This window comes from Stylophora pistillata, chromosome 12 (assembly GCF_964205215.1).
Source record: "Stylophora pistillata chromosome 12, jaStyPist1.2, whole genome shotgun sequence".
In the NCBI taxonomy this organism is placed as follows: domain Eukaryota; kingdom Metazoa; phylum Cnidaria; class Anthozoa; order Scleractinia; family Pocilloporidae; genus Stylophora; species Stylophora pistillata.
Genome location: NC_142530.1, coordinates 24473752 through 24498138, shown reverse-complemented (window position 1 = coordinate 24498138; position 24387 = coordinate 24473752). Strand labels below are relative to the sequence as shown.

Genomic DNA, 24387 nt, shown 5'->3' with positions numbered 1-24387 from the left:
ATACTAGGCTTGTTGCGCGTTTCAGTAGAAACAGGAGAATATCAAATTCTCCTTGTAGAACTAGACTGCCAAATTGGAAGGTATGCTTTACCATCACTAAGGCAGGTTATTCTCGTTTTTATAACCTTTCAACGTATCCGCCTTGGTCATATTGCTTGTCTAAATTACAGCATGTCAGTCCCAAAATAGCTTTACTGATGAACTTCAATAATACCTCTGTCGAATAAACTTTATGTTTTCGAAATTCTGTCGATGGCAATTTCATTTCTCTCGGTCATTGGTGATTTTGCTTCGCAGTCTTAATTGACAAAACTATTCGTAGACTGCAGAATCTGGAGAATCATCTTGTCCAGTGCTCAATGTCTGCATAAAATAAACAGCAGATGATAGGTAAGGAAGTGCACGTAACTTTGAAGAGTTTGTTTTAAACGTTAATTTTAAACGTTAATACATAATTGAGAAGAATATGCTACCTTTCTATAACATCAAGAAATGGTATAGATATTCTAGTCTTCTCGGATAGGGAGGAATAAATGGAGGTCCCGTCTCCTGCTGGGTTAGGGGTAGGAGACGTTAATTTCCCACGCACGAGATTCAGTTACTGTGTGATGGATGTCCTCCCCTAGGGTGGGATGGGTGGGTTGTTGTCTTGCGCTTCATAAATGAGCCTCTGGCTCGGGAAATATGGGTAACCATGCCCCACGTTAAGACATTAAACTTTGATTACTATTACTATTACTATTACGTTCCATCACATGGCATTTGGTTGGATCTACCCCGAGAACAGACCCAGACTTACTTCTTTTTTCCCCCTTATTTTTATTTTCTTTTCTCCTCAAAAGGCCTTATTTCACACTCAGTCAAGTCAGGGAGCATGAGGCACAAGTTATAAAAGAAACCTGATACTCCAAACCCCACAGTCGACGCTGCAAATATTAAGGACAAGTCAGACAAACATTGCTATGCGTGAACGTACCAAGAATGGGGTCCCCGCATTACTTGCTTGGGCTCAAGAGGCTTCTCACCTGCTACACTGCTGCACAATTGTCGGTCAAAATCGTTCTCGGTTACCCAAAACAGTGGAGATTATTTTGATCAGAAGTGACGATAAAAAAGAGAGTGGACTACACTAAGGGTTTTTTTGTTGTTGTTATTCCTTTTTTCTCTGCAAATCGATATGAACATATTTGCCTGTTTTGGCTCTTTGCTAGTGTCGCTTAAATATCCTTTCTTCTTCAGATTACAGATTGTATTGACATATAATCGTATTAACATATAATCGTACACACATACTTGCAAACTTAAAAATCTGAATGGCTGATGGAAAGCAGGTCAAGTTTTAAAAAACGTAATACAATCTTACAGGAAAAAACAAGGGAGGCTAAAAAGAGGCTAAGGATGGTCACTGCTGTAATTTAACCAGAATCAAACGAACCACAAGACCTTCACTCACAGAGTGATTTTATGGTTCAAGAATCTTGAGATTTTTATACAACTCTAGGGTTAAAGAAACAGTGAAATTTTTTAATAGATGAATCGGACCCTACTGTCTCAAATATTGCTCCTAAGTTCTTTCATCGTCACTTCTATTACTAAGTAATTTGCGCTGAAATAAAAATGGTTGGTTTCAAAATTCTTACTGGGAATTGTTTTGGAGTTGACCGAACAACGGATGGCGGCAGATTGGGCATGTGCGTCTGCGGAGAAAGAAAACAAAGATTCGAATGTTTTTTTGTTTTGTTTTTTCTTTAATAACTCTTGCTTAGTCATCCCAGTAGGTCGTTTTGAGGAAAGGAGGACAGTGCAGAGCACAAGGAATTAATACAGCAACAATGTCTAGTTCTTCCCAAACATGACGTTTTTGATAGAGTGGCGTTTTAAGAGTGGCGTTTTAAACCCAGAACCAAAACGATTCCCGGACGCGAACGAGGATAAATAAATTAATAAATAAATAAATAAATACGTAAATTGAAGCTGCCCCTCAGGGGCTTCTCAGCCACAATGTAAACTAACAAGTTAAAGAGAGGGAATGCGAGTGACTGTAGTTTTCTACCCCAATCACAAAGCCAAATGAACAAACCCCATGTCTTGCTGAATTATGTTTGCGATTCTCAATTAAAAGCATATCATTTGACTCGGGTGGAAGTTTTTCAAATATAATAAGTGAATAACTTAGAAAATAGATTAAAAAATTTATAAGAGAGAAAAAGTTAGAAAACCATGGAAATTATAGGCTGTTAGTTAGCTTCGTGAAAGTGGAATAAGTAAACTTCGGGCTGTAAACCTCTCTGTTGTCCTGTAATTTTCACCATCAATAACCTTGCTAATTTTGATAACCTGGGGGTGAGACCTGCCACTCGAGAAAACCAAGGTTCTAATTTGCGAGGGTATGCAAAGTTTTAAGAATAATACTTACACGCCATTTTGAATCATTGCAATAGCACAATCTTTGTGAACCTTGTGTGAGCATGGGAGAATTTGACAACCACTGAAGGCGTCCTAGAACAATTTAAAGTAGAAAGGGTTAGGCTACTTTGAGGAAAGGCTTATCGCTACTTAAGAATTTTTCTACATTCCAGATTCACATAAGTCTATCCTCACCAGCCTGAGTTTCAAGATTAGTCTTGGATCGGCCTATACATTATGTAGTAGTACAAATAGTACAATTTTCCCGAAGGATTGTGTTTGCGGAAAAATACATGTTATTATTGTGGTGGGTTTAGGCCGGAGGTCACAGACTTCATAGAATTACTTTAACTTATCACTACTCTTCATCATGTTTAAAAATATTCATTTTGTAAGGATATTTTGCTTCCCATGTTAGGTCCATGGACGGTTCCTTAATTGCCCAGGATCATGTCGTATTTCAAAAGTAATTAGAAAATAAAACTTCGTAACTGACGTAATGATTTTCTTTTTTCACATAAGTATATGGAGCCTGCAGATAGAAGACAGCTCTCTCATATTTGTTGGAATGGAAATTTTAAAACAAAAGCCCATACATCTAGATACGACTTGAACGGTAATTTTTTTGCCATACACCTTGAACTTCTTAACTTAAATTTTGTGCATTCTAAAGAACAAATGCTACGACGAAAATGCACTATTCATGATTACTGATTCTTGAAGCGATACCCAATTTTGCGGGTGCAGATACTTCACCTCTAGACAAATACAGCATTCATCGTGTCCCGAATCAGGTCTGCACTTATGCTTTCCCTCGAGGCGTTTGTCCAGGCATACGTTACAAACATCACAGTGGAAGGATCTGTCTCTATGGATTCTAGCAACAAAATTTAAAACGACTTATTATTAAGTTACCACAAGGAAAACTGAAGGAAATTAATGGGCTGAGTCTGATTCTCTTGGGGGATAAAAATTAATTTCTTCGGATGAAGGGGTGACCTTTCATGATCAGATGTCTGACTTGTTGCAAGTTCGCTCGTTATGCAAACGGTGGCTCACTATCATACCTGCAAATACCGCACTTCTCGCAGTGAAAAGGATTCTTGTCAACTGAAGTAAAGTGCTTACAAGTCACGCAGAAATATTCAGACATAGTCGCCTTACAACTACCACACTTCTGGCTTGTTTCATCAATCTGAAATTTATTAAATAAATACATTACGACAATGAAAAGAGAGTGAAACTACCGCTGGTAAAACTGAGTTCCAAAGTGAATGCTCACCTCTTGTTCGTGAGAGCAGATCGCGCATCTTATGTGTGTGGCATTGATTGCCCTCGCTTGGTCTTCACTGCAGTCTGACTCATTATGACAACGATGGCATGGGTAGAACTTACCGCAACAAGGAAAACTGACCAAGCATCGGCGCTGATAATGACTGCAAACAGCGCGCGGACTCTCCTGGACAGGCGTAGCTATCGGTTTCGGCTCAGCTTGTAGAGTTGGATTAGTTGCTTGGATAGATTCTCTTCGGCGACGTGGCTCGTCAACGCCTGCAGCAATCACGGGCTCCCGTTCTGTACTTCTTGTTGTTTCTTCCTGAATCCCTATCTTTTCGACTGATTGGAGCTCACGATCAGGTCGGTGTACATTTGCATTGGTCGAGGCAACAAGACGTATGGTTTTAGTTAGTGTCTGTTGAAAGGATCCTAGAAGAGTCGATAACTTCTCCGTGTGCGGCAAATCCTTGCTCACTGTTTCTGGATACACAGGTATACAATCACTAGTTTCCATTTCGCGGCTGTATTCATTAGCTATTGTTTCCATATCATCGCGAGCGTCACGTGACCCACAGCCAGTGAACATTGCTATAATGCTACAATCAGTGGAATCTTCAAACTGCTTTGTTTGTGTCAGGTTTTCCAATCCTTCCTCTTTGTAACTTTTCAGCAACGAACAATTTCCATTTGTTACAGCACGTAAAAATTTCCCGCCCTTCCTTTCGTCTGGCACGTTTTCCTCGTGACTAACAAGTGATCTTGAAATATTCTGAACACCACCTCTGTCCTCAAAGGTATCCTTTGCCGGGAAAGGTCTCAAATCTGCAGCGTCATAGTTACAATGGAGAAACCTTTTGTCTGATGGGAGGTATTCCCTGTTAAGCCACTTTCCACAAACGCTCGATGAAGTGCAAAGGCCGTCATAAACGTGATTGTCAGGAACTTTCAGTGCATCTTTATTTTCGTAGCCAGGCAGCAAAAAGGAGAGACGGTCTTTGTCATCGGCATGACGAGCTATAAAACCAGCGTCTAGTCCAGTTCGACTTGTTTTGTTTTTCCGATAACATAATGATGAATCATTTGCCCCGAATCTGACAAAACGGTCCTTTCTAGTACCCTTTGGCAGAATCTTTGGCCTTGCTCCTCCGAAGCTTTTGGTTGTGGTGCTTGAGTTTATATCTGTCTCACTGTGGTCCGCTGGGCCTTGATGCTTGTCTGTAGTAAGTGATCCAGATTCGCTTCCCCTCATTGTCCTGATTCCAATTTGACTGCTCCTGTTTTCAAAATTCACGCGACCTTGAGTTGCCTTTCTATCTTCGTCAAAATCTTTTGAAGAACACATGGTGGAGATGCACTTTTCATCTTCCTTACGGTCAACCTTTTTGTCGAAATCTGTTTTACTTTCGACATGATTTTCATGATTCTCTCCTTTTTCGGTTGCGGAGATTCGCAAGTTTGAGGTATCTGCCGCACGCTCAGTAGTTGACTCAACCCCTATCACATCTGGAGAGAAAGTTTTCTCTTTAGCTGGCGCAATCTTAGAAATTTCTTCGTGGTCTTTTCCTCTGGCCTTTGCCCCATTCCCCCACTTTGAGTCAGTTTTCTTCGTGACGGGTATACACCTTACGATGCGATCATTATTTTCGGTTGTATCAGTGCCTTGAGAATCATTAGTTGGATTCCTTAAGGATTCAAAATCTTCATGTTTCCTTTTAGATGTACAGTTCTTATCTTTCATACTACAATTAATATGAATTTCTCTATCTGTCTGGTCTTGTAAGTTGATGAAGAGAGCGCTGTTTGATTTTTCATCTTGTTCAATGATGAATCTCCCTGACCCACTGACAGGAACCAATGTGCTTGCGTTTAATTCACATGAACAAGTGGTCACTTTCTTGTCAGCTAAACTAGATGTTTCGCTCGTAATTTCAGATGTAGGAGAGGAGTGTTGGTTCTCGTTACGACTTGAACCCTGCTGGCTGTATGTTGAACTTTGCAGTGGATTGTTCATTTGCCTAGTTTCTGTTGTTATTTGATCCTTCGTGACGTAGTCATCTTTTCCTTTCAAGATCAATGGAAAACGTTTTTGCTCTATAACGAGGCTCGATTCGCTGACTTCAGTTTTCTTCAAATGATGATGGAGCTCTGCCAGACGAATTCGTCGAGAATGCCTTGCCTTTTGAAAAATTACTCTTCCAAGGATATTTTCGTCGCATTCGGCTTCGCTCGTTAGTGCTTCCTCTTGTTCCCATTGTCCTGCCGACTCCGGATCTCTCAGAGTCAAACTTTGGCTTCGAATGTCTCTCTTTGGCGGAAAAGTTGCTGATTGAAAATCTCTTTCAAAGTGTCCATGGTGCAACTGACTGCATGTCAAATCGGACGAACAGTCTTCTGGATCATTTGCATCCACCACCATGGCATAATGGTCACCTTCAAATTCATCTCTTCTAAGCCGACAAAACTGTTTTAACTGTTTTGATATCTCGGTCACTCCTGATAGACACTCTGGAATGTAATCATCTGCTTTAACACTCGATCCCTGTTAGTAAAAATAGGGGGATTCAAGTATGATACAATACAAATCAGCTCGGGAAAGTCATAGATAAGAGTACCGTAAAAAAGAAAACAAATTTGGCAAAGAGAAGCACGAATTCAAAGGAGCAAGTCACTTTCCACATTGACTGTGATGATTTATGTAAAACTTTTATTTACCCTCTCAGCTCTTTTAGACTCACTTGTTGCGTTTCAAAAAAATAATTCACTCAGTTGGTAAGTCATGAAGTATCTAAGGGACGGTTTCAAAAGTCTTTTTATGGTTTCAGATATTTATATAAACAGTCTCTTTATGCACTCACAGTATTATCCAAAGGGTCGTGGTAGTACAAAACGTTTGTCTGACATGGCACTTGATATTGTTTTGCCAAGAGATTCATATGCATGTCTGCCATGGAAAATTCATCAATTTCATTCGCAATGTCTTCTTCTTCCCTGTACATATGTCCAGGAAGTCCTCTAGCACTTGATTCCTCTCGCGAAGTAGTTTTAACCAGCTGGAATACTTGCTGGATGCATCTTCCATGGTACTGCAATACCAAGCAGGCCTTTACAGGCTCTCTGATCGTCAAACGGAGGCACTGACCCTGAACTGACAAAGAACAAATCTTCGACCGGTAATTTTCTAGAACACCGAGAACAGTTTGGCTGTACATGAACTTCGTAGTCTGCTCGTCTTTAAAAGTGGACCTTGTGATCTTCTGACAAGCGGTACTAGATATTTGACAAACATTTCCCTCGTGATGTGTTTCAGTGAGTAACTCATCCGATAGACACAGAGACAAAAGAGAAATACGATTACATCTCATCATGGGGTTGGTTGTGTTAGCCTTTGAAGTTAAATCTACAATAACTCGAGAGGTACTGTCAGCACCAGATCCAAAACATTTCAGTCGAAAACACTCGTGGAGTGAAAGAGATATCTCCCTTTCTAGTTCCTGCAACTCGCCGATATCCCGAAAAGTGGATGACATCAAAGTGATAAGAAAACCATTGGTTGGCACATTTCTCCTAGAGGCTACGCTTCTGAATAGCTGCTTGTCAGTTTTTGATCGGTCGGCTTCGTTCTCATTCAGACTAACAGCAGAGACCAGGAGGATGTCTTGTGAAGCTGTTTTTCCGTTGCAGGTCATTAAAATTCTGGATGCATAAACTTGAACCTGGTCGTTAAGGAAAAAAAACTTGCTTTCGTTGTCTTGAAAAAGTTTAGAATACAGATCATACGCTGCAAATGTGATTTCGATCGCCTCCAGCTCAACGGACAACATAATAAGGAATGTCAGCACTAGCTTCAAGGTGAGATCACAATCCGTTGTTACTACCGGTGCATCTTTGGAGATATCATTTGCAATTCTCCTTTCATTAATTTGAACGAGTTCCTCCAAATAATTGCTCAAATCATTGTAACTTCCAAACCCGTGTCTTTCCAAGCGTATTTTAAGGATTGTGTTGTACAGGCGTGCCATCCATCCATTAGGATAACCCTGAGCTAGCTGGTATGCCGCGGAATACTTAGCTGCTTGTTGAAAAAAGGCGATAGCTTCCTTTCTCTTTCCTTGACGAAGCAAAGTCTGTCCGGTCAACAGGAAGTCTCTTGAGTGTTTCTCACCAATCATCAGTGAGAACTCTGAGGATTGAAATCTTCTAATCTTTCTCGTATGAGGCTGCTTTCCCTTGACCTTGCTCCTTGGTGGAACTCTGTCTACCTTCGGTAACACCAATTTTGACAACAACATGGCAAAGACTTGCCCATGCTCAGCAACCAGGCCTTCAATTTTGTCGCCTTGTATCGCATCTCTGCGGGAGGTTTCCGTATTGCTGGTGATTTCCAGATACGTTGTGTATAGCTGGTCGACAAATGACACTTGATATATTGCCTCTATGTTTACCATGGCCATCTCACAATAAAGGAAAGACTCATCCCAGCATTCCAAGCGAAAAGCCAAATCGGCAACAGATAAGTAACACTTGAGCAGAAGAGGGTGGTCCTTGCCGAAGGATTTCCGTAAGATATCAATGGTAGATTTCATTTTCTCGAGAGAGCTGGTAATCTTTCCGATGAGACTTAAAATTTTACCTTGTCTGTAAATCAGCAAGGCAACATTGAAATGATCAGGACCAAAATTCTGCTTCAGAATGTTCACAGCTTTTTCTAAGAGTTGTGAGGCAACTTGCATTTCCCCTTTTAGGACAATCACATCTAGCATCTTTTCAAACGCCGCAATTCGTACATTCATGTGAAGACCTCCGAGCATTGGAAGCAGATCAATAAAACCAGTGAACGTGGATGTCTCCAAACAAAATTGATTTTCGGCGTCCTTTGATTTTCCCTGAAGGAGTAACACTTCTGAGAGATGCAGGGAAACAAAATTGACGAGAAGATCACACTCATCTCTATTCATTTTGAAGAGGTAAGAACTTAGCCACTTTAACTCTTCCTCTGCCATTTGAAAGTTTGCAAGAGTTGTGTAGAATATTGCTCGGTTGTTCAAAACTGTAAATACAACTTGGAGAGGTAGTTCTTGTATTTCTTTAGCTTTACATTCTTCGACTAACTCTCCTTGTTGCTCGAAGGCCTCACCAAAGTCTCTAGATCTGAAATATACCTGACTGATGTTGCTCTTTACTGCAATGAGCTTGGCATCTAGTGATGAACTTGGCCTACAGCGCCTCTCTAACTCAAACTGTTCTAAAGATTTCTCAAAACTGTCTTTCGCTTTACTCAGTTCACCCATTATTATCGCTAAGCATCCGGTATTGTTGAAAGCAGCTCCCAGGTCCCGTGGGTGACTGGTCAAGTGTACCGTTGAAACTTTATGCCAGTCGAGTAGCTTAGAAAAAATTTTTTGAGCCATTTGAAATTCAGAGATTACCATTGCAAAAGCTCCTAGAACATTTAGCAAGCTGGCATAAAATTGGTTTCCAGAATTACTTGAATCCAATAGTATAGTGCCATGTTTAATGGAACAGCTTACGTCGTCTTCTAGAAAGATTGCTTTTCCACGATTTACCGCATGCAGGCCGTCTGGTTTCGGACTTTTGAATAATTTGTCATCGAGGTTCATAACGTCCTCAAAGATTTTCTGAAGGCGGTTTCGCGCTTCAGAAATTTGGTCATTTTGATAAAAGTTTGTTGCTCCGTGAAGAAGCTGAAAAACTCCGTGCACTTTTTTCTCTTCTGCCGGATGATATGGCTCGAAGTGTAACCTATTTAAGTCGTCCCGGAAACAAGCTGTAGCCGGACATACCTGAGTTTTTGCTGTCTTTTTTCGATAAGCTGACAAGAAAAGTAGAATGAATTAAGATTAGAATACAGAAAAATAAAAATATGAATTCGCATTGGCATGGTTGTGAAATGCTGGAAAAGAAAATCATGCCCCACAAGAATTTTCTGGTGAAATCCTTGCGCGCGATTTATTCGTGTTATCTTTCAGAGAGCAATTCAGGTCAAAAGACTTATAATGGCTAATAAGACGTTAATTACTGTCCGCAAAGTTCCAATCACAAGGATTGCGTGAACAAAAAGTTTTAGAATGCTCTCTAAAAACAAAACGCTAAAAGCAGGATCTGCTAAGGTAGCCTCGTCAGATTCTTCCTTTTTCTTAACGTTTTCAAAATGACTAAGAGCTGATTACCAATTGGGACAGATATTTTATGGCGTGTTGATAAGAATTCGTTCTAATTTTGGGCAAAATAGTAAAGTGTAGGGTCCTAGCTAAACACCCCTGTGTTTGGTTTTATATTGGGAGCTACGGGGAAAATAATTTCACATATCTCTCAACGCCCTGTAAGAGTTCATAGACCGCGGCAACAAAAAACGTTTGTCCAATGAAACCCGAAAGCAAAGTTGTCCAGGGCCATCTAGACACACCAATATCCACGCACAGTTCTTTATCACTCACTAGGATCCGTTCAGCTAAATATCCTTATAGAGGGAACATCCACTGGAATAATTCTTCCCCTTGCCTTAATCTTTCAGATTTTCCTTAGTTTCTAAGATTGCTTAGATCTCCATTCTCTTTTAAGATTTCCACACTCGGCAGGAATCTTATTTTCAACGTTAACTACTCCTCCCTACGTCGTGACCGACGCTCCAAAGCTTATTTTATAGCATCCCATTGAACGGCTAGTCCCTAATCTCAAGATATTTCTAAGAGCAAAAACGTTGAATTCGGGATTACCTCCTACTGATTGTACTCTTCTCTTGAGTGATTGGCACAATGACAGGAGTATAACTCTAGTCCGTTTTGCATTACACTGTCTGAATTCAACGGCGTTGTCCAGCAAAGAAATGTCAAATGGTTTTGCGAAGTCAGCCTCAGATTCTATCTCTTCCGAAGGTTCCCCTGTGTTTCTTGGTTTAGAATACATGGCACACAGTACAGCAACACTACCTACACAGCGAAACGAAAGCTATTGTTAGACAACGAGAACTTTAGGACTATTTAGAGGTACCCGTTTACCGTGAAAACAAGTGAATCTACCGAGCCATCATTCAAAAAACAAGTTCACCTGTGTGGCAAATAGTAACAAAAATTACGCACGGACGTAGTCGATCACTATTGCAATGATGACACTTTTCCGAAAGTAAGTAAGTAACAAAGGAATGCAGCACACAAATATAGCCAAAATTTGGACTCCCTCGAGGTGGAAATGATTTACCGATAATTCCCGATAACAAACGAAACGCTCCGCTGCTTCGTGTTCTTCAGACATGAACAAAACAGCCTCAAGATTGAGCAGTTCTTGACGAAAAAGACTAAAATTCGCTCTTCTTTTGTATACAAGTAGCCTTTAGGAAGTATACGATTGCTATGTAGTTTTTCCTTGAAAAAATTATTTGTTTCCGAAAAAACGAAAACGTTTCATTTTCAGTCCCGGGAGCGATTTGGCGACACCGAACAGGTTTAGTATAGGTCATGATTCACTCGACTCGCCTATCAAAACAACTGCGCTAGAAAAAAGCTATCATAGTTTCGAGTTGTTGTACAACTTTTCACAGTCTAAACACCGTGATTTCACAAAGATTAGATTAATCCCAGTATTCAAGAGAAGTCAAAAGCTTATGGCTCTCCCGTGTTGCGTTAAACGGTAGGCGAAAAACAACGATAATTTTGAGCATGTGCCTTTGTTCAGAATTTCGTAAGACATTAATAGAGTTGATGATCTCTCAAAATATGTAAAGTTCAGTTTGGGGAAATGAATTTGCGATTTTAAACAATTTTTCGAAAATCGTGAAGAAAGACATAAAACCACGCCATCCTAGAAACTCTTGTTCTTAGGCCATCGTAGCTTGATTAAGAAAATAAGACAAACAGCGCTGATAAACATTGTATTCCAATGTATTTTATATAGAACTTGACGTTTCATATGCTGGTCAACATACATTTTCAAAAGTGAACCGTTACAATTGTTGAAAACTATATATAGTGAATGTAAGAGGTCTGGAACCTAGACTGAGACAAAAAGAATCTACAGCAGTACATGTCTAGACTAATGAGAATTATTACACGACTCGGGCAGTCAGAGGGCCAATAACTAAAATCAACCAATCAAAATGCTCTATTGCCGGTCCAATATTCTCTAAGTATTGGACCGGGCACTGTCCCGAATGGTCCCGAATGATGCCGCACCTGTGTCCCTTTGAACTTCAGTCGTATAATAAATCTCTTATTAACCAAGCTTACTCGGGACCGTACTGGAAGAATATCGGCCCTCGGTCTTTTTTGTACGGACCTCGCTGCGCTCGGTCCGTACTGTCAAGACCTCGGGCCGATATTCTCCCAGTACGGCCCTCGCGCTTGGTTAATAAGATATATGTAGGCTAAAATAACAACAACTTCTCACCACTAACATTGAGATTAAGGGAAGGCTTTAGTTCTTGAATGAACAAAGTCTATTTAATTTTACAATGAAAGTCAGTTTTTCCCGACGCTAAAATGTCAAATTAATTGCATTTAATGTTGTGACCAGTGGTCTTCACTTGATCAGCAATGGCTGATGAATGGTCACGTTTAGCTAGGGCCTTTAAATGTTCTGTTTTCCTGTCATGGAGTCTTTGTTTTGTTTTGCCAATGTAGAACTCATCACAATTCCAGCAGCCAGCTTTATAGATAACCCTGGACCTTTGAGATCGGTTCAAGCTATCTTTGTAAGGAAAAAAGGATTTGATGCGGCGTGTGTTTTAGAATATGATCTTGAGATTGACGAAAGAGTAGAAATTGTAAACGCAGGATTTCAGACGTTTCGTGACTTGGTTACTTTGAAGACTTAAGTAGGGTAACACAATTAAGATATCTTTTTTGGGGACTGTAGGTCGAACAGGGTTATTTGGCTTGTTCTTATTTTTGTTCAATACATCATTAATGTTAACTTGAACGTGATAACACATTCAGGGTAACCATTTTGTAACAGGAGCTTTCTCAGTTCTTTAATAGCGGCCTGTAATAAAGGTAGAGAGGAGCAAATTCGGAAGGATCGATAGGTGAGAGTGCGGATGAGGTTAATTTTGTATTTTGTATTCACACCTCGCAAATACAAAATTAACTTCATCCACACTCTTACCTCTTACATTCACTATATATAGTTTTCAACAATTGTAACGGTTCACTTTTGAAAATGTATGTTGACCAGCATACGAAACGTCAAGTTCTATATAAAATGCATTGGAATACAATGTTTATCACCGCTGTTTGTCTTATTTTCTTAATCACGCCATCCTGTTGTGTACATGTGACCATCAAGACATTGATATGATAAAAATTAACACAACTCCGATGCATATAGCAAATTAAATATAATAACCTTAGCTCAGATATTATATTCTTAGCTGTTCGTAAGAGTCCAAAGTTTTTCTATTTTGCCGTTTTCTCCATTCTGCGGTCCCCGTAAGTTTGAAATGTGCACCGTTGCTTTATGTCGCGGCTCCATCAAAACGGCTGCTGCTGGGGAATACATATAATGACATAATATGTTACTATCACGGTCTGTTTATTGCGAGATTTTAAGCCACTATCCCGGTCGGTATGATAATTTCGTAAATTAAATAATAGATAATATATTTTTTTAGTATATATAATAAAAAATATTAAATATCTATATTCTTATTGTACGATTTTAAGCCGTTAGTTAACGGCTTAAAATCTACCATTATATAAACTATCTGTGGAACGAAATTAAGCCGTTAGTTAACGGCCTAAAATCGTATAAGAAACATAACAGACTGAACGGAATTAAGCCGTTAATTAACGGCCTAAAATCGTACAATAAACATAACAGACTGAACGAAATTAAGCCGCTAGTTACCGGCCTAAAATCTTACAATAAACATAACAGACTGAACGAAAATAAGCCGTTAGTTAACGGCCTAAAATCTCCCAATAAATATAACTGACTGTATGAAATTAAGCCGTTAGTTAACGGCCTAAAATCTCCCAATAAATATAACAGACTGTATGAAATTAAGCCGTTAGTTAACGGCCTAAAATCTCCCAATAAAGATAACAGATTCAGTCTGTGATATTTATTGTACGATTCTAGGCCGTTAACCAACGGCTTAATTTCATTCAGTCTGTTATGTTTAATGTACGATTTTAGGCCATTAACTAACGGCTTAATTTCGTTCAGTCTGTCAGGCCGTTAACTAACGGCTTAATTTCGTTCAGTCTGTGATATTTATTGTACGATTCTAGGCCGTTAACTAACGGCTTAATTTCATTCAGTCTGTTATGTTTAATGTACAATTTTAGGCCATTAACTAACGGCTTAATTTCGTTCAGTCTGTTATGTTTATTGTACGATTTTGGGCCGTTAACTAACGGCTTAAATTTCGTTCAGTCTGTTATGTTTATTGTGCGATTTTAGGCCGTTAACTAACGGCTTAATTTCCTCCAGTCTGTTGTGTTTATTGGGAGATTTTAAGCCGTTCGTTAACGGCTTAAAATCGTACAATATATAGACTGAGGTAGTGGCCTGAAATCTCTCAATATACAGACCGAGATAGTCGCTTAATAAGCCGTTATCTGATCGCCCCTGCTCCTGAAAACGTCTAAACTTTGTTATTTGTGTTCCTTGTGCGCTTGATACGGCGTGTTGGTGTTCTTTGCGACAAAATTCATTAAAAAGAAAAACAGATCGAGCCGACTATTTAAAGCTTATGTTCAAGGTTTTCTATCGTCGATCCTGTCCATTATTTATCCGTTGTTTGACAGACTGTATGCAAATTTGTTTCGCTTATCATATTTCCGACGACGAAGAGTCAGAATGGCTGGAAAATATAGATCCAAGTTTATTTGACGAATCGAACGAAGAAAAACAGCTTGACGACCAGAAAATTTCTTCATTTAGTGAAGAAAATAGAAACAGCAACACAACAACGCGCCAATTCCGTTCCGCTTTGCATACTTCTGTCACGCACTCCCAGTCAATAAATATCCGCGAAATTCGCTCGCAGAAACAACAGTTTGGCGTGTTGGATAATAAATAACTTAATAGACGTTTCGTTGTGTAGTATCGCTGAGTATTTTTACTCGTTATTTGTATTTTGACTCGCCCTACGGGCGAGTCAAACGAGTCATAGGACACAACTCGTAAAAATACTCAGCGATACTACACAACAAAACGTCTAATAAATATATGTATTTATAGGGTGGTAAACAATGTCATGTAAGAAAGACAAGATGTACTATGGTAACACATTCGTGTAAGTGACACAGGATATGACACGGCGTGACAGTTAGGTATTTCGTTGACGATTTTTAACAAATTCTTAAAAATCCCACAATCATTTCCCCAAAGTAAACTTTTCCTTTTTTGAAAGATCGTTAACTCGGGTATTGTCATTCTTTAAGAATAAACACTAGCGAGAAAAACACACAACGTTTCGATGACTCCATGTCATCATTCTCAAGTGAGAAGAGAATAAAAATGAATTGTTAATTTATACCGTACGAAGGTGGCAAACGTAAAAAGTTTAAAATATTTAAAATATTTAAATAAATAATTGCGCGTGTTGAGTTCATAAATGTAAACTATGAAATAAATAGTTTCGCGCGTATGGAATCCGATTGTTTGTTCAAAGAGGGCTTCATCTTACACTTTCAATCATGACTAAAAGTAGTCCGCCTACATCAGTTTCCTTCAACCCAATCTATTTAATAATCTTTTGGCTCGCAAGATTCGAGATCGATAGTTACGAACCATAGTTTTTCAATTCGTAACTGCTATGGGGGTTAAAATCAGACCTAGGGATAAAAATATAACCATGAACTCGATATTTCCAACTGACTTTCACGTCAATCTCCACTGATTATTTCCACTGCTTCCCACAAGTAAGTGTATTTTACTTTGGTAAATCCGGCCTTGAATTTCTATTCTTACCTTTACTATCTATATTTTTCACTATCACTGCAAAACGGAGCTTTCTGGTTTCTTGGAAAAGCACACAAAGATTTCGCACGTAGAGCCACCGTTTGAATTTCAGGAAGGAGTTGATAGTTCTTACCGCCGGATCATGATTGCAGCCGATGAGCATTTAAAATGAATGGAAAATTAAATGTTTCCACGAAAAGACTCTTCTTTGAACAGTGATTTTTTGTAATGGGATTCCCCTTGAAAATTCCATAATGTCCCCTCCAAAACGAAACTGATCCTGACTTACTGGCTTAAAATGTCTATTTACGCAACATTAAGCGAATTTTTTTCAAGTAAACTGAAATTGCTCTAAATCGTCGAGCACGTGCTCGGATATCCATATTTTGGCCCAGAAAGGCAAGTTTTCCTTGAATTACATCAATGCTCCAGTTTTTGGTGCTAGATTTTTATGTTAAAAATATTTGTAGTTGAATATGAAAGAAGTCCAGGGGAACCCCCTAATCATATCTAGTAGAAGCTTTGTCATTTAATTTCGAAATTGAAAACGAAAATAAACAAATAAGTTAAAATAGATTGTACCGTAAACTTTGGGTACCTAAAAGGTCTTCTTAGGTAAAAAAAAAAACAACATATTTTCAGTTTTCTACAGCAATGGTTTTGATGCCAAACACAAAATAGGGAAAATATCGGCAGAAATATTGATCTAGCTAAACTTATTGTAATTTATTTACAAAATATGTTTACTCGGTAGCAGAGAGCGACTCGCAAAGCACTAAAAGAGTTAGCACCGCGAGAAATACTAAAAAGTCGTGTTGAACGTTTAATTATTTTTAGTTTTGTCGTCCCAACAGAAGGTTCTCTGCTTTTTATAAATATACATATATATTTGAAATAAAATTTTAACCCAGGATTCATCGTTATTCCAGTTGATAGAGCCTTGAGCCCCATATATAGTAACCGAAGCGAGAGCTTCGATGTGCGCTACTTTTATCATTCATCTAATACTTCTGGACTGTCGTTGCGTACTGATGCCTACAATAAAATTCTTCTTAAAAATTTACCTTTTAGCGTCGATGAATCGTATCTTCATTTTGTAAACATGCAGCAGCAAGATTTAAAGTGAAGCTTTAAAGGAAAATTCTCGTACCATCAGTCGGAACGGATTACCACAAACCTAACATGACTACTGGCGCTGTCGGTTCAATGAGACAGCCATGCGGCCGTCAAGAACAAATCCTCCGCACAAAAGTGCAAGAATGCCGAGGTTTCTCGTTCCTCGCCTAAGCAAGTCAATTACGCCTCAGTAAGCCTTAAGTTCAAAACATCACGTGACCGGAAACGGCATAGAACCTCTACCGTATAACGCTGAAGAAGGGGAACCGCATAATCAAAACACTCGTATTCTGTGGCGTAATAGTATTCCATCATTATAGCAACCGGTTTGGGACAAACAGCAACAAATTCAGCAACCTTAGAATGCCGCAGATTTTGTACTCATCTTCGCCTCCTTCGCTAGGATCTTCAAATTTGAGTTTCCTTCGCCGAAAAAAATCGCTCCACAAAAACGGTTCTCTTCGAAATGTCGAAAACAAATTTTTCGAGGTCTGGGGTCTGAGAATCGAGAGTAGGTATCATGAAAGCCACGTTGGACTCAAAAGAAGAAGCGCTCGACACCAGTGTACATGTTGTGATATTTTGTTTGATAGCAGATGGTTTTTTACGGTGGCCCACAGGTACCACTGCTGCACACTGTAAAACAAACACGTTTCTAATTAAAACCTTACTTTCTCTTTGCAATTGTTCTTGTTTTCCATACAAATATAAGCCTGTTGCCTCTAAATGAGCCTCCTCTGTAGAAATCCGCTTCCTCCGTAGAAATGAGCCTCCTCTGTAGAAATGAGCCTCCTCTGTAGAAATCAGCCTCCTCCGTAGAACTGAGCCTCCTCTGTAGAACTGAGCCTCCTCCGTAGAAATGAGCCTCCTCCGTGGTAATCAAAGTACTGGTATCTATAGCCCAGGCTTCTCTCTAGTAGCAGTCCGCCATTTTTGATAATGGCGAATTTTTGCAGCTCATGTGGCGAAAGTCTGGGCAAGTATGCCAAGGCCAATTTTTGCCCCAAATGTGGCACGAAAGTGCACGCAGCTTAATGATCGTTTCTTTCTTTCTTTTTTTTCTTTTTTCTGTGTTTGAAATGTGATTTCATATTTTGTATAAAACCTGATAAACGATGATGTTCTAATGATGTTCCTACTCAAGTCTTCATCAACATTTACTTTCTTTTTCACATGATTATAGCCCTGAAGTCTCCTTTTAAGAGTGCGAACACTCATAGTGATGCCATGGTAGACCTGTATGTAGCAGATCTGTGATTGTTTTCTAATTATAACCCAAATGGATTACTTCTCTATTACCACGCTCTCTATCACATTGAACTCTAAAAAAAATATTGTTTAAAAACTGTTTGTAACTGCCAAGCTTGTTGGTAGCACAAGTACCCTAGTATTTCTTAGTATTGCTAATACTCAAACAACACCAAGATTATGGGGTGTGTGTGCACCCGGATTAATTATATTAATACCCTAGTCTATACTGCAACGATTCAAGTGCAAAATAGGTAGGCCACCAAATATTTTGGGAATAGTTAATAAAGATAAGGCCTTGACAGCACATATGAATATCCAACTAGAAAGTAAAATATTTCAGGGAAGACAAGGTAAAAAAGCTACACTAAGATGTAATTCTTAAAAACTGTGTTGTTTTCATTCCTCTTTTGCATGGAGCAGGCTAACTTCATTTAGCCGCGGTAGATCATCAGGTTTCATATAAAATATGAAAACAAGAACAATTGCAAAGAGAAAGCGAGGTTTTAATTAGAAACGTGTTTGTTTTACAGTGTGCAGCAGTGGCACCTGTTGGCCACCGTAGTTTTGTGAAGCCAGTGTCACGGCTAGGACCCAAGTAAGAAATAATTCGTGACGCAATTCCTCGCGTGACTAGGGTTTTAGAGCTACAGACCGTAAATATCGGGAATCCGCCGAAAGGTGCAAAATTTCGTAGTTCGTTTTATTTTCTCTACAGGACCCTTTTAATGAACTTTTTTCGAAAATTATATTGAGAAGTTCTATCGCGTTTTTTTTTTCTCCGAAAAATCGAAAAGTTCAAAATACCGTCCTAAATGGCCGTTGTCCCCCCCCCCCCTGTCAAGCAATGAAAAATTATGCAACTTCGTACGCTACAACGCGATACAATCACGCTTTTAAATTTTGTGTGCTAGCAGATGGTCCTTTCATCTCTTGGAATTTTTTTTTTTTGTTATGTTGTTAAGTCTGAATAGTGACCAGTTAAAATAAAGTACTTCGCGTCTCTTTCGCGGAGGTAAAATAAAGGTCAACTTCAGTGGCCTGTGAACAAGTCTGCCATATATACTTAAAAATCACAATATACTTCATCTTAAAGCTTTATTCTTGTATTTTAATTCCTCCAATTCTCTATCTTGGCCCGCCATAAGCGGCACGTCCAGAGTTTGGGCTATTTTGTCAAAATTGCAATGCGAACCGTTGAACAGCTGTCACGACCCATTTCAAGGCCTTTAGGAAGGTCTTGTACGATATATTTACAAACCAAAATGTATGTCATCTTAAAGTTTTATTTATCCTTGTAGTTTAATTCTTTAAAGTTTCTCTCTTGGCCGGCCATAGGCGGCGCGTCCGGCTTTCAAAGAGTTCGGGCTAAAGAATGACAAAAAATGTACTGCGATCCGTTGAACGGCTATCACGCAAGAGGTCAAGGCCAATCTTTAGAATAGAGAATTGAAGGAATTTAAATACAAGGATAAAGCTTTAAGAAGATTTGTAAGTATATATAGCAGACCTGTTCATAGGCCACTGAAGTTGACCTTTATTTTACCTCCGCGAAAGAGCTGCGAAGTACTTTATTTCAACGAGTCACTATTCAGACGTAACAATATATCAAGACATTTATATTTTTCAAGAGATAAAAGGACCATCTGCTAGCACACAAAACTTAAAAGCGGGATTGCATCGCGTTGTGGCGTACGAAGTTGCGAAAGTTGCATAACTTTTCATTGCTTGACGGGGGGGACAACGGCCATTTAGGCGTATTTTGAATTTTTCGATTTTTCAGAGAAAAAAAGCGCGATAGAACTTTTTGATATAATTTTCGAAAAAAGTTCAGTAAAAGGGTCTTTTAGAAAAAATTAAATGAATTACGAAATTTTGCAACTGTCGGCGGATTTTCGATATTTACGGTCAGTGGCTGTAGCCGCGAGAGTTATAATTATTTATTTTTTTTTATCAGTTCTGTCGTTCGTCTTAGTTAATTGTAATTAGTGTAAATAGTTCTCGTCTCGATAGTTCAGTTCTGTATCTATTAATTTGTATTTTTTCGTGCTGTCGAAATGTAAATTAAGTTTGTCAGCGTTGTTTTATGTAATCGCCTTTGAGAATTGTGTAGCCTTGTTTAGTCTATTGTTTTAGCCTTTATCCGCTATATAACATCGTAGTTGTAATTTTTATTCAGTCGTTGTTATTCCGGAGTGCCGTACAGATCGTGTAAGTAGTTACGCTTTCGTTTGTATTTTCCTGTAGCTTTCCGTATTCCTTTCGTTGTATTTTAGTTTCGTTGATTTTAAGTTCGCATTGTTAATTCTGTATTTTTTTGTGTTATGTACAAGTGAATCGTCGAGATTAAAAATAGGGTACGTATTTCAAACTGTAACGGAGTGTCAGTTACAGTGGCTCTTAAGTCAAATCAAATTCTTTTTGTGTGGCTTACACAAATTGTGTAGCCACATCATGGCACGATCTGATTCATTACTCGAGCTTTCCGAAAAAAACGCCCGAGGTATAAATTCGGCTTCGCTTTTCTTTCTTTCTTTTTTTTTTTTTTGCGTTCAGTCACAAAACGCAGTTCCACTACAGCGCATGCGTGAAGTATAAGCGCATGCGTAGAATAAATCCTAGAGCGCAGGGTTTAAAGCAATGGCTGCCTTCGTGGAGAAATCCTTGCTTGATGTACGTGAAAGAAATTCGATGGCTATTACGCTCAACATATCCATACAAAGTCACACAGCGTTCGCTGTAGACCCACACTAAAACTTGTGGAGTGTCTTGGGAACGGATCGGTCCGCGAACTTTACAAGATATCAATTTGCGAGCGATCCTTTACGAGTGAACCTTCTATCGAGAAATATCGAGCGAAACGAGCTCATTTTATGTTTACATGTAAACATAACTTATCAAGAGAGTCGACAAGACCAAATCTTTGGGTCTTACTACAGATGCCCAACTCTCTTGGGGGTAGCCAGGTTGAAGAGATTTGCAAGAAAGTCTCTTCAGCTATAGGCACCCTAAAACGTGTACGGCTCTTTATATCCAAAGAAAATGCAATTCAAATTTATAACGCTTTGATTATGCCTCATTTTGATTACTGCAGCCCCATCTGGGACTGTTTAAGTGATAAGTGTTTAAGTGTTTAAGTGATATGTTTAAGTGCTTAAGCGATAAGCTCCAAAAATTACAGAATCGAGCAGCTAGAATTATTACTTAATTACCCTTTGATACGAGCTTAAACCACCTTCTCTCCACTCTCGATTGGGAGAGGCTATCTCTTCGATGAGAGTAACAAAAAGCCCTAATAATGTATAAAACTATGAACGACCTTGCTCCCGAATATCTACAAAGTCTTTTCTCTCAGCGTCACTCTGTGTACGACATAAGAAACTCTGAGGGAAGGCTGGCCTTGTCCAAACCAAACACCAATTATTTGAATCGAAGCTTCTCTTACAACGGGGCCATATTATGGAATAAATTGCCCAACAACTTAAAAAATGCATCATCCATTAAGCATTTTAGGCGAAATCTTAACGTAGAAGATATATAGGATTCCCACACGGCAATCATGTAAAGCAATTAATTAATCTTAGTTAATCAGACTACACCTTCAGCAATTAATTAATCTTAATTAATCAGACTACACCTTCATAATCTTAGTTTTTATTATGTACCTGATGACTTCCCGTGTTTAAATAAGTATTTACATGGATACATACATACATACATACATACATACATACATACGTGTAAACACAACCGTGTATCTAGACGTGATCGAGAATCCAGTAGAATACCAGAAGCTACTTTGAAACGTCTTGTAACGTCACGTGATAGTTGTTGTCCAATAGAACACCAGCTAGGACATGTGCTTGGGATCTTGTCAGGCTGTAGATCACGAACCGACTCATGGATTAGAAGTATCGCTTACAATAAGACCCGTTTGGTGCTGTACAAAGTCACAACGTTACATGGTGTCAGGAAGCGGATGGAGCTCGCGCTTTCGTTTGGTTAACAACGTCATTTGATAGTAAACCCTGGCCAACAACGTGTCTAGCAAGCGATTGAAACATGCCCGCCGATCCACCGAATGAGGGAGGACATCCCGTACAAGCTGTTCGAGGACGGATATTTACCAGTAACGTCCCGGTCCCTCCAAAAATTGAATTATCTGGAAAAATAATTGGACGCAGTGGAAGCAGGTTTGGAGTGCTTACGAATTAGTCACGCGTCTCATGCCAATGAGCAGACCGACGAGTATCGAGTAGGACACCGCGGAAATACGTTTTGCTGACGTCACAGTGGTCAGTGGTCATCAACATTAGGCTGCCAAGTGCTTCCATGCGTTTGTGGACTGAGTTCGATGAAAACATCGGCCTTTTGCGTGGTTTTAAGTCGGAAAATATCCATGATACTTCTCTTTGTTTATTATGGTTGATCCTTTGAATGGGTTTTTAATACTAAAACCACGTCTTAACAAATAGCGGTACAGGGGAGTCATTTTGTTTGGAGTTTTGTGCTGTTTGCTGACTTTAGCTGGCCGTCGTTACGAAGTGCGATCGTGGTTCGTCAGTCGCCCTCGCCTTCAGAATTGTCAAAAACAGCGATAGTTATCCAGACAAAGCAAGAGATTTAGTTCTGTAAGATAATTTTCAAGCGATTCTGAAGACTGGTTGGATTTTTAAGTGTTATTAGCATGAAGCGATACAAGTAATTATTGAGTTGTGAAAATATTCACACTCACTTCTCGCCGACGTGCGGTGCCTTTTCATTTTGGAAATCATTCGCTTGGTTGAGAATTTTACTTTTCTAGACTGATTTTTCGCCATTCCACCTTTCTGATTTTCTGTGCCTTTAAGAACGGGTGTCCGTAACGCTCGAAACGTCAGCTTTTGTAATCGTTACGGTTGCCAATTTACCATTTCAACTTTGTTGATAGATCCAAATTAAAATATGAAAACATTCGTTCATTTCATATACTTGCAGTTTTATCAACAAGTTATCTCTCATGAACAGAATAACGCCTGACTTAAGCTCATAGAATGGTGATGTTTACAAAGGGAGTGGAAATCGAAGAAATTGTGATTTCCTTGTATTTGAGACCGTCCAACATGATTGGTTCATTTACAATTTATCTTGAATTAAGTCTTTATTGATATTAATCGATTGTAGATCTCCATTACTTGTCTTTGGTACGTTTGCTTGTACCTGTTACTACAACTGCTACTTTAATTTCCCAAACGGCTCTATTTGTTTTACACGAAAGCATTTTCAATGAAACCCACTTTTTTATTATGATTATGATTATTATTATTATTATTATTATATTTTTATAACTCAATCATTTGAAACTTTTACAGGCACATGTATGTTTACCTGAAGTATATTCCACTATCTTGCAGGTGCACTGCATTAATTTATGCAAATAATCAACTACTCTTCTTCAATTCATTTTTTTTAGATTAGCTTTGCATAGCTTTACATTGTTTCCATGCGCTTAAGGAATCATATACATCACATGCTCTGAAGCACTGTAAGGATAATTATGATCCCCATCAGTAATATTACATCATATCCCCACACTGAGAACATCATTATGAAACATTCCTATTTGACTTGTAACCATTTTTTTTCAAGGTGGTAAAATATATGTATATATTGCTGAAACTCGTTGAGAATTTCTTATTGACTACAACTAGTGTAGCCATACCAGTGCTCCCCTTCCCTGTAATAAGTTGGGAAAAGGACATCTGCATGGTGCTATCATTGCTCATGTTTGGGGATATCCCATCCCTGATTTTTATTTGACTAGATGGGCACAGCAGTACACAGGACAAGCTTTTGGTTACTCCTCATGACTTACTGTTAACTGGGAATTGACAGCTGACTTAATCTAATCAATTTTCTCCTGAACATTTTTTAACTTCATTTGTTCGACTTCAGAAAATGCTTCTGATAATTTCCCTCTGACATTTCTAATTTGGAAGATTAATCATCATAATCATTATTTTCTTTACACCTCCATAAACACCAACAAGAGTTCTTTGTTTATAACTCAGGCAGCTTCTGAATATAAGAAATCAAGTATAGAAGATAGTTGATTCATTCAAGGCTGTTGCAATATGAGAAAAGACAATGCAGTGCTTTATTCACATCGATTAAATTATATTATAATAATTATTTTACCTTACAGTAGTTTTGTTTCTTAAAAATTTGTTTTCTAGTAGTACCAAGATGGTAATGTTACTTTGTGAATAAGGGAGCTAAATAAAGCAGAAGCATTCTGTTAGCTCAGTACATTTTATGTTGCAGATGGCATTAAGTTAGTAAAGAAAGAAAAGAAAAAGCAAAAATAAATAAAATAAAATAAAATGATTAGTGAGGGAAAAGCAGCTTAAAAAAAGACATACTACAAATTATTCATAA

The 24387-nt window shown here is 38.7% G+C and overlaps 1 protein-coding gene across 3 annotated transcripts in view; it reads right to left on the bottom strand.

Moving 5' to 3' along the window:
- The window catches only part of LOC111323546 (uncharacterized), a 33918-nt gene that overhangs the window by 4853 nt on the left and 4678 nt on the right, over positions 1-24387 (bottom strand). The window contains exons 1-10 of one of the 3 annotated variants that reach the window (XM_088740695.1): positions 16671-16938; positions 10419-10631; positions 6540-9514; positions 3689-6223; positions 3474-3601; positions 3163-3283; positions 2417-2499; positions 1641-1697; positions 977-1062; positions 215-363 (exon numbers count right to left, since the gene is read on the bottom strand). In XM_088740695.1, coding sequence (XP_088596821.1) covers positions 1029-1062; positions 1641-1697; positions 2417-2499; positions 3163-3283; positions 3474-3601; positions 3689-6223; positions 6540-9514; positions 10419-10608 — 6123 coding nt within the window. In that variant the 5' untranslated portion in view covers positions 10609-10631; positions 16671-16938 and the 3' untranslated portion in view covers positions 215-363; positions 977-1028. Of the gene's footprint in view, positions 1-214; positions 364-976; positions 1063-1640; positions 1698-2416; positions 2500-3162; positions 3284-3473; positions 3602-3688; positions 6224-6539; positions 9515-10418; positions 10632-16670; positions 16939-24387 lie in introns of those variants that run through there. The other 2 variants (XM_088740694.1, XM_088740696.1) reach the window with 2 other exon arrangements.